An 11,271-nucleotide genomic window follows, 5' to 3' on the forward strand; every position below is an offset into this window, starting at 1 on the left:
AATGCTGCGTGGCCGTGTCACACATCTCAGCCGGCTCCGTCACCAAAGTGTTCCCACGCCTGAGTCTGAAGATATGGTTTTTGCGCCGACGGGCACTCGCATGCGAATGGAAGAAAGCAGTGTTAGCATCTCCTTCCTGCAACCAAGCAATTCTGGATCGTTGACGCGCAATGGTGCGCTCCAAAGAGGCCAAACCAAGCACCTTCTTCTTGAGCTGTCCACGCAACCACCTTTCATCCTGGTTCAGCACCCTCCTATCCATGGCTCTGTCAAGTTGGAAAATGACTTCATTGGCCATCAAAATCTGCTCCTTTATGTTTCCAACCCTTCTCTGACTCCACCTCGTCAAAACCTTCGCAGTCTCCCTAAGGCGATTGCTCAGATCCACAAAGGGGTTAGAATGCTCCTCCACCGAGAACCAACCAGCAGATACCGCTTCTTGAAACCCCTCAATAGATGTCCAGAAAGATTGGAAGTGAAACCGAGACTTCCTCCTGAAGGAAACATTCGTTGACAACATAATCGCGCAGTGATCCGAGAGGGAAGATGACAGGGCTTGAAGGAGACAGTCAGGGTGCCCCTCATCCCAATCAACAGAGCAAAACCATCTGTCCAACTTTTCCAAGGTCGGCGACTGCCTTTCATTGCTCCAGGTATACCGTCGCCCCACCAGGTTTTGTTCCTTCAGCTCCACATCATTCAGAAGTCTCCGAAACCGGCCCATCATCCTCCGATGCAAAACAGAGTTGTTTTTGTCGGCTGCCTCTAGAATCAAGTTGAAGTCCCCAGCCACGGCCGAAGGCCCCGCAAGCCCAGCCCTGATAGCACGGAGCTCGTTCAGAAAATCGATCTTCAGGGGATCTTGCGTGGGACCATACACAATCGTCAGAGACCAAGGTTCTCCGCCATCAAGCTGTAAGGTAATGGTAACCGAGAAAACATCCACCTGAGAGTGTGTGACCTGAACCCTACTGGACTGCCAAGCAACAAGGATACCCCCTGCGGTGCCGACCGCCGGCAAGGCCACAAAACCATCGAACCGCTGCCCAAGAACACCCATGACTGTAAACCTATCCACCACCGCCAACTTCGACTCCACCATACACACAATTGAGGCATCCACATCATCCACCACCGTTTTGACTACCGTGCCTCTGTTGGGAGCATTGAGACCACGAGGATTCCACACAACTATAACGTGAGGGAGGTGTTAAAATATATAGCCTAACCTTTTCCAACAGTTCGAACTTTTAAAAAACTTGGCTAGTGCATTAATCTAATAATCTAGACTATTGAGTGAAACTCCTACCTTCACCCGATCTTCACAAAACTCATCTCCGATTCACTTGGTAGAGGTAAAGAATATTGGAAATCGAGAAAATACATAAAGATTTCAAGAAAAAGTGAGAACGACGATTAAGCGGTCAATACTCTAGCATCGAACATGATTTTAAAAATAAATAAAAATTTGAGGTTTGGTGGAGATTATTTCTACTAATCCTCGCAACAAACTTTAGTGTCTAAAAAAGCCTACGTGAGTGGAAGACGCGTGATCCAGCTTAAAATGGGTCTGACAAGCACTGCGTAGGTCCGGTGAAACCAAGAATGCATAACACGCTCACAAAATTGGGCTGCTTCGTTGCATGCAGCAAACAAGCATGGACCCCATGCCACTCAATTGCCCGCGACTCACTCTAGTGAGGTTCATCCATGCATATAACAGATGGAATGTTACATAAGAGCGGCGATAATTACAAAAAACGAAAATCATATTCCAAAGTTTTAAGATAATATTAGTTTCTCTTTACAAATGGCATAAACTAATTTCTCTGAAGGTGTAAACTTTTGTTACAAAAACATGATGTGTTTGGGTTTCCCAAAAAACACCAAAATGTGTTTCCAAATAGGCATTATAATATTCGCATTTGTCATATATTGTGTAACACTTGCTAACAGCGGAACACATTATCAATGAAAGGGTCGTTACTAGGGCTGGAATTCAAATCGAGCCAAGCCAGCTAGACTCAACTCAACAGAACTTGTTAAGATAGCAGTTAGCCCGTTTCAACTTCACAAACCTTTAGATTACAGCCTCCATTCCTCAATATAAGACGTTATGGGAATTCGGATTGAACTCTTAAAACGTCTTCATATTCAGAAACGGTGGGAGTAGTTCCTATAGTAGTGATTGTGGTGGAAGTAATCGTAGGCTCTGGCCATGCATATTCAAATGACGCAGCAGGCAAATGCCGTGGTCTAGCTAGAGGTCTAGAACTACATGGAGGAGTTTCTTCTGTTTGGGCTGCTGATCTGCCTACCATTGGCTGGCTGCTGCTGGACGAGTGCGGCCATCTCCGTTTTAAGCTGAATCAGCGACGAGGAGAGTTTTAATCAACCACAGAGAAGCAAAAGGCAGGAACTGAAGAGAGATGGAATAGTAGGAAGTACCTGTTTGAACTGTCTCTTGAGTCTGAGGTTGTCGTCGGCGAGCCGGCGGACCTCCTTCTCCAGCTCCTGCACGTAGGCCCTCTTCCTGGCCCTGGAGCGCAGCGCCGACTCCCTGTTCTTCATCATCCGGACACGGGCAGTGGTCCCCTGGCCGCTGCTGACGACCTGATCCTCCTCATGCTCCTCCCCGCCGGTGCCGATGCTGAGGGAGAGAGAGGGCGGCGGCAGGTCGAGGTGGTGGTGGTTAGGATGAGGGGTGGTGGTGGAGATGGAGAAGAGGGAGCTGAACCCGCTCAGGCTCAGCTGCGGGCTTCCCGCGGCATCGTCGTCAGACATGCTTTCTTGGGTGTCGATGGTGGCTGCAGCTCTGCAGGCCGGGGACGCCGATAGAAGAAGATGATGAGCCATCGCGCGCGTTGAGCAATATACCTAGCGATGCCGATGGCTACTTCCGCGACTGGATCAAGACGAGGATGTATCATCGCGCTGGGCAATCCTCCACCGGTGAATCGCACCACCCACGCACGTGCTGAATTCGCTCGCCGCGTATCATGGTACATAGATGTGTGGAAGATGCACGGTCCAGCTCGATTAGATTTAGGTGTGATCACCAGTAGAAAAACGCTCATCTGTACCGGTTCGCATAGGCGTTAGTCTTAGGTTGAGCGGCCAGTATTAATTATCCAGGCACTAAAGCCCCCCCCCCCCACTGTCGTACGGTTGCTTACGAACCGATCTTAAAGGTGCTTCCAGCGTGGGCACGGAGGAACCCGGTGGCGGGAGACCTTTGAGTACCGGTTCGTAACACGAACCGGTATTAAAGCCTATTTCGTTTAATTTTTTTCCATTTTTTCTAATTATTTTTCACACCCTTTTTTTCACGGCCTCTTTTTTTTTATTTTTTCAGAATTACTAGTATTTCCGTTAGTCTCTAACTATACTTAATCTCTAGTCAAATTACTTACCCGTAGATCAAACTTCCCGATTGGTCACCCATCCTCACACTACTCCTGCACTAAGCACGCTTAACTTGCAAGTTCCATCCCGTTCCACTTCCAAGTGCTTGCGCGCATGTATGTGATAATAGTATCATATCAATCCTATTAACATGTTGGTCGATGTCACACTTTTTATCGTTTGAATTCCAAATAATTGTTTTAATAAATAAAAGTAATGATGTAATAATAATGTTGAATAAATAAATAAAATTAACTTTTTTAATTTTTATTATTTTTAATTATTTTTAAAAAATTTAATATTTTTTGCAAAACCTAAAACTTGAAAAATTGAAAATCTTATAATTTGATAAAAGTAATAGTAATATGTTAGGACTCAAAAAATCTTACAATTAATATTTTAATTTAAAAAAATAAAAATATATAAAATTTTAAATTTCTGGAAAAAAACTAAAATCTTCCTGCTTTCATATTTTCATTTGGAATTTTGAGAATCTAAAAATTCGCTCGGCCCAAGCCTACCGGCGACGGGCCTCGCTCCGCTCGTCAGAAATTAGCCACTTCTTGGAATTTGGATCACAATATAACAAGACACCTGATCTGACGCGCCCATGTCAAGCACCATTGCCTCATTGTGGACTGTATTTGTTGATCATGGCCATATTGTATCCCTTTTGAACTCCATTTTGTGCTGTATCATGTGCACAATCTGCTGGACTTATTTGAGACCTAATTTGAGCCAATCTAATGGTCATATTTTGGTGAAATTTACTTGTTTATGTTGTTTTGGGAGAATTAAAAAAGAAAGCCTGGGCAGACAAAATCCGTCAGCCCGCTGGGATACCCCTCGGTGCAAATGGATGCCTGATTATTTTTATATGCGTAGACCGACGCAAACAAACTACTTTAAGCATCTGAAATACATTGGGCCGTTGAAAATGCCCTGAGTAAGCCAAGGTAGCTCTTCCTTCAGGGGGCTGAACCCGCTCAGGCTAAGCTCTAGGCTGCCCGCGGCTTCCTCCTCAGCCATGCTTTCTTGCTTGTCGATTTGGTGCCTGGCGATGCCGGATGCCTTCTTATGTGAGTGGATGATAAAGACGACGTAGTAGCACGTTGGGCGATCCATCAATGTATCACACCACCTACCCATGTGAGAAGAATTCGCTCGCTGCGAATGATCCGTACAGGAGTCGAAGATGCGCGGTCCAGCTGAATTCACAAAATTGGCAGGCTACAACGACGTCCGAAATTGGATGCTTGGTCCTGTGTGAAGCAAGAATGCGTGACACACTCACGGAGTTGGCTGGCTACAACGACGTCGTACGGCGATCGTCGTGTCCGTGCCACTTAACTGCTCGTCACTCGCTAAGAGCATCTCCACCGGTAGTCCCTAAATAGTCGCTTGCAGGGGCGTCGGCACTGCTGTATGAGGGCGCCGGCAGTACATCCTCCATTTGAGGACGTTGTTCCCACACCGACGCCTCCTACACGGTGGCCCCTAATTTGTTTTTCATTTTACAATATTTTGAAACAACATATCAATCACATTTTATTCATACAATCACACAAATAGAATTAAATTATTCATACAATCAATCAAACAAATAGTACTTAAATTATTCATACAACCCAACAAACAAATAGTACCTAAATTATTCGTCCAGACAAACAAATAGAAATAAAATCATGCATTGTTGTCTGCTCCTCTCCTCGCCCATAAATGCGCAGCTAGATCCGCCTTCAGCTGTGCATGGACACCTGCATCTCGAATTTCATTGTGTATATGAAGAAAAGCAGCAAATTTTTGGGGCACATGCTCTACCTCAGCTAGTCGCCCTTGATAATCAAATGGATGATCATCCTGCACAGGTGCGTCGCGCTCGCTCTCAATGATCATGTTGTGAATGATCACACATGCGTTCATCACCTCCCACATATGTGCCTCAGACCAAGTGAGAGCAGGTACCTGACAATGGTGAAACGCTGCTGAAGCACCCCAAAAGCACGCTCAACATCCTTGCGTCTTTGCTTCCTGGCATGTTGCAAAATAGGAATCCATCTCGTTTGATGGAGAGAGAATTGTCTTCACAAATGTAGCACACGTCGGGTAGATACCATCAGCTAGATAGTACCCCTTGTTGTATGCGTGGACGTTTACCTCAAAGTTCACGGCAGGAGTTTGTCCCTCAGCTAGCCTGACAAACACCGGATAGCGCTGCAGCACGTTGATATCATTGTTTGTTCCTGCCGTGCCAAAAAATGCATGCCAAATCCAAAGCTCATGGTCTGCCACCGCCTCAAAAATGACACTGCACTCACCAGTATGCCCCTTGTAGATCTCCTGCCAAGCAAAAGGGAAATTCTTCCAGCCCCAATGCATACAGTCAATGCTTCCGACCATCCGAGGAAACCTTCTTGTTGCATTCTTTTGCAGGATCCGAGCTGTATCATCTGCCCTTGGTGCTCTCAAATAGTCTTTAGCAAACACCGTAACCTGTAGAGAGTCTCTGTACATGTCGAATCTGCCCTTGGCAATTCTTCCAGCCCCAATGCATACAGTCACGATGCCGGTTGACGAAGAAAGGCTGGCGAACGCGCAGCATGTTTGTCAGAATCAGCTGCTGCTATTGCCGCCGAACAGCCTGAGCGTTCTGCTCCTCTGTGAACAGCTGCACCATCATCTCGTCGTCGTTGTCCATCGCGGCAATCAGACGACACCTTGCGGGCGGGGCGATACTATAGCGGTGGCGGCGAGCTCTGTTCCGAGCGAAACAGCGGCCGCCGGTCGAGGGGTTGGCGGCCGTGTCGATGGACGGCGGTTCCTAGACAGTCGGCGGTGTCTATTGCAAGCAGGGGGCGCGGCGGCGACGGCGATGGTGATGATCTCGAGGGGTAGGAGTCGGCTCGGGCGCGTGTAGAAGGTGGGAAATCGGTGTGTCTGGCTGTCAGGCGGAGCCCACACTCGTTTTCAGACGTGCCGCGAGGTGCCGACGCGCCCGATTCGCGCCCTTGGCGAAGGGGCCGGCACGGGGTTGCCGGCGATTCTATTGGGCTCCAAAATTGACCGGCGCCATTTGGGACGCACCGGTGCGAGCCCATTTTCACTGCCGGCCCCCAAAATGCTATCAGGAGCGCTATCAGAGGCACCGATGGAGATGCTCTAACCACTACTCTAACCACTACAGTGAGGTCCATCAATCCAGATAACACGTACGTCTAATAAGGGGTGGTTCTCGAGATGGAGATGGATATGCCGATGCCTTCTCCTGTCAGTGGATATAAAGATGATGTAGCTAGCTAGCACCAAGTTGCCAAGTTGGGCATACACCGATGAATCGCAGCTTGAAATGATCCGTATTACTTTGTTTGATGTTAGAGTTTTGGTGGGGATTAATCGTCACAAAACTCATCCCCAATCCAGACTACTGAGTGGAACCCGTACCTTCACCAGATCTTCACAAAAATCATCTCCGATTCACTGGGTAGAGGTAACGAGTATTGGGGATCGGAAGAAATACATAAAAGTTTCAATAAAAAGTGAGAATAAAGGACGATTAAGCTCAATACTCTATCATCGAACATGATTTTAGAAAATAAATAAAACTTTGATGTTTGGTGGAGATTATTTCTACTAGTCCTCGCAAAAAACTTTAGTGTCCAAAAAAGCCTACATGAGTAGTGGAACCGCGTGATACAGTTTAAAATGGGCCTGACAGGCACTGCGTAGGTCCTATGAAACCAAGAATACAAAACACGCTCACAAAATTGGGTTTGCTTCATTGCATGCGGCAGACAGGCACGGACCCGTGTCACTCAACTGCTTGTGACTCCCTCTAGTGACGTCCATCCATGCACATAACAGATCGAATGATACAGAAAAAAACAGATCGGATGATTAATAAGACGGACGATGATAATAATAAAACGAAAATATTATTCAATAGTTTTAAGATAATATTAGTTTCTCTTTACAAATGGCATAAACATGCAATTCTCTGAAGGTGTAAACTTTTGTTACAAAAACATGTTGTGTTTTGGGTTTCACAAAAAAAACACCAAAATGTGTTTCTAAATAAGCATTATAATATTCCCATTTGTCCATTATTGTGTAACACTTGCTAACAGCGGAATGCGTCATCAATGAATGGGGTCGTTACTAGGGCTGAAATTCGAGTAGAGGCAAGCCAGTTCGACTGAACTCGACAGAGCTTGTTAAGACAACAAGTTAATTAGCCCGTTTTGACTTCACAAACCTTAGATTTCAAACTCCTCTGGCTCATGTAGTTCATGGGTTATCTCGTTTAACTCGGCTCATTAAAATCAGGCTATTAGTGAGTTCAAATGAAAATTCAAGTCGGTTCGTTAATCAACGAGTTGAGCTGAGTCAGGAGCTACTCGTTTAGCTGAGTCGGGAGCTACTCGTTTAGCTACCCGGTTTCGAATTGTATTTCTGGCCCTAGTCCTCACATGAGACTTATGTGGAAAGTTATCTTATAAAAATTTATGCATGCATACCTGAAATTTATATGTACTTGGATATTAGTTGTCGGAATTTATTAAATGAAAACATGATTTTCAAAATTTAGGCTCCAAGGAGCAGATCGCCTTTTGGAGTTTCCAATGTTAAATTCATATACATGCTATCGGCTGCCCTGCCAATATTGACCGTTGGATTAGAACGCGATATTTCAGTCGTTATGTTACCTTGCAGGGACATGATCGCGGTAGCCAACCTCTGTCAGTAACTTCTACAACTTACTTCCCGATTTGTGACTTATCTTGCAAAGTTCAACGTGAGAGGGTCGGCTTGCATTGCTCAACTCGATCCCCAAAAAATTGTGGTATGAAGTTGCAGGTTCATCGGCGACAGCAGAGATACATAACACCAGCGTCTTCTGAGTTGTAACAGTACAATAAGATAGTTTATCGTTAGAGGTAAATGTGCCGTGGCTTGTATACGGCATGACACACTTGTAAATGTCTCCCTAGGTGAGTGGACGCATATGTAAATGTGTGGTGGAATCTACATGACATTTACAGTGGGTCAAGTTTCACTACTACTCATTAATTATGTTGTCCTTATAGTTAAACCGGCACTATGAAAATATTTTCACCTAGACCATAGAAACAAACGTTCATCACCTATTTGTACTGATCTTTTTTACCTTTTCTATTTCAGCATTCACATAAAATTTATCTAATATTGTATTTATTATATCTACCACCATTAACAACATGTATCTAAAAAAAAATACAGTGCTATTTTCATACGATTCTAACATTTATCTTATGCGAGTCCTAAAGCGGAACAATGTTAGGCATAGACATATTGCGAGTATTTCAATATTTATATTTCTATATTTATCTAGATATATGCACAACAATAAAAAAAGACGACAAAACCACATTCATACAGGTATTAATTAGTCACCCAAGTATGTTTATATGCATATTTTTCCTATTTTAAATGTGTCCTTATACCAGAGGGTTCTACAGCACATGAGACTACAAATATTGCTAATTCCCAAGGGAGGCTCGTATGTTTTAGATGTGAGGATTGTATATGACTTTTTGTAGAGAAGATTACCTATACTAAATAGTTAATTGTAGTGTGAACCGTCTCCGTATATTGGTTTTCTCGTTATTACCTCTCTTCTTTACTATTTCTTTCTTTGTTTAAATTAGTAAAACTCTTATTTTCTTATGATACATCTTAAATGTATCTACTTTTTCAAGCACTTTGCTCAATGATTTACTCCGAAATCTCACCATACTTGAATAAACACTGCTGAATCTGTTGTTGTTTTTGGCAAAGTCTTCTTTTTATGAAGTTTTTGCAGGAAATTGAAGCAGGAAAAAATACCACTGAAGCTTTTCATCAAAAGAAGGGGCCCGGAGCTTTGTATCACGAGAGGGGAGCCACGAGGCCCGAACGAGGCCACGTGGCACGGCACCTAGGCCCGTTTGGCTCTCGGTCGTCGTCTCGCCTTTCCCCTTCGCGAGGTGCCTTATATACCCTAAAAAATGCCCCTCCTGGAGCGCAGGACTCGTTGTTCTTCATCATCCGGACGAGGGCGGTGGTCCCCTAGCCACTACTGACGACCTGATCCTCCTCATGCTCCTCCTCGCCGGTGCCGATGTTGAGGGAGAGAGAGGGCGGCGGAAGGTCGAGATGGTGGTGATGAGGATGAGGGGTGGTGCCGAAGGTAGAGAAGAGGCAGCTGAACCCGCTCAGGCTACCCGCGACTTCGTCCTCAGACATGCTTTCTTGCTTGCCGATTTGGTGCCTGGGGATGCCGATGCCTTCTTATGTGAGTGGATGATAAACACGGTGTTTTTTAGGTAATAGACGCTTTATTACTCATAAAAAGCAATTACACTCGACCTCTGTATAGCTAAGATACACACAGCCGTTCAAAAAGTTTCAAAAGTCTTGAGAGCTAAAAAAGGTGAATTACATAACAGACAGAGTAAATGTAAAACGCCTAAGGTGAAGGCGGAGGCTCAATCCGTAGATTATGCTGCCACCCATGTAGGGAAAAAGTATCCATCGCCGTGTCTTTCAACTGTGTACAGACCTCCCTAAACAGGTCGCGATTCTCCACCTTCTGCAGCGCAGACCATGAACGGAGAGTAGCGATACATCTGTAGATAACCTGCAAGAGAGAATAATTCTTGTCTTTAAAAACTTTGTCATTTCTACACAGCCATAGCGACCATATAATGGCAAGAACCCGCACCCTAATAAACGTTCTAAATATGTGATTAATCCCATGAAGCCAATTACCGAAGATGTTGGCCACACTAGCCGGGGGATACAGATCAGAAGCTACTTGGATGCATGACCATATAGATCTGGCAAAGCGGCATTGGAAAAACAAGTGTTTAATCGTCTCATTGTGTTAACAAAAAACATATTGCGTATTCCCATACCAGTTGTGTTTCATAAGATTATCTTTGGTTAAGATTACTCCTCGACGCAAATACCAGCAAAAAAATCTTAATTTTGAGCGGTATGTTCATCTTCCAAATCATTTTGTTTTTATTAACTGGTATTTTCGGTTAGATAATAGCATTGTACAATAAACTTGCATAGAATCTTTCAGTAGTAGCACGTTGGGCGATCCACCAACGGATCACACCACCTACTTACATACGTGAGTGGAATTCGCTCGCTGCCAATGATCCGTACAAGAGTAGAAGATGCGCGGTCCAGCTTGATTGGATGATGGTCCTGTGTGAAGCAAGAAAGCATGACACGCTCACAGAATTGGCTGGCTAAAGCTCAAAAAATGAATTGGCTGGCTACAAGGACGTCGTACGGCGATCGTCGCGTCTGTGCCACTCAACTGCTCGTGACTCACAAACCACTATAGTGATCAGGTCCATCGATCCAGAGAGATAATAACACAGGGAGATGAATCCGCGCTCAGGCTAACCTGCGGAGACATGCTTGCTTGCTCTGCTTGGGGATGCCGATTAATTAAGGTCTTCTTCTGTCACTGGATATAAAGACGATGTAGCTAGCTAAGCTAGCACCAAGTTGCCAAGTTGGGCATCCACCGATGAATCGCGCGCACCACCCACGTGGTTGAATTCGCTAGTTCCGTACAAGAGCTCACACAATCGGGTTGCTGCACTGCATGCGGCCGACATCGCGGCCGTGCCACTCAACTGCTCGTGACTCGCTGTAGTGAGGTCCATCCATGCACACAAAAGATCGAGTGTGTACATGAGAGCGGCGATAATTATCAAAAAAAAAAATCGATAGTCTATTCAAAAGTTTCAAGATGATATTAGTTTCTCTTTACATATGCATAAACATGCATGATTGCTATGACTATGAGGGTGCAAACTTTCGTTACAA

At 44.9% G+C, this 11,271-nt stretch overlaps 1 protein-coding gene across 2 annotated transcripts; it reads right to left on the minus strand.

Annotated features, from left to right (window-relative positions):
- Nucleotides 1-1,940: 1,940 nt before the first annotated feature.
- On the minus strand, nt 1,941-9,677 carry LOC124688923 (protein FD-like). Of its 2 annotated transcripts, XM_047222545.1 has the most exons (3): nt 9,651-9,677; nt 2,449-2,756; nt 1,942-2,364 (listed from the first exon to the last, which is right to left on the minus strand). In XM_047222545.1, exons 1-3 carry the CDS (start codon nt 9,664-9,666, stop codon nt 2,275-2,277), a joined length of 414 nt encoding a protein of 137 aa, XP_047078501.1. In that variant the 5' UTR covers nt 9,667-9,677; the 3' UTR covers nt 1,942-2,274. The 2 variants fall into 2 exon arrangements, with proteins under 2 accessions (XP_047078500.1, XP_047078501.1); XM_047222544.1 differs by lacking the exon at nt 9,651-9,677 and having other exon boundaries at nt 1,941-2,364; nt 2,449-2,784.
- Between the last annotated feature and the right edge of the window lie 1,594 nt (nt 9,678-11,271).

Source organism: Lolium rigidum, chromosome 2 (assembly GCF_022539505.1).
Source record: "Lolium rigidum isolate FL_2022 chromosome 2, APGP_CSIRO_Lrig_0.1, whole genome shotgun sequence".
NCBI classification, from domain to species: domain Eukaryota; kingdom Viridiplantae; phylum Streptophyta; class Magnoliopsida; order Poales; family Poaceae; genus Lolium; species Lolium rigidum.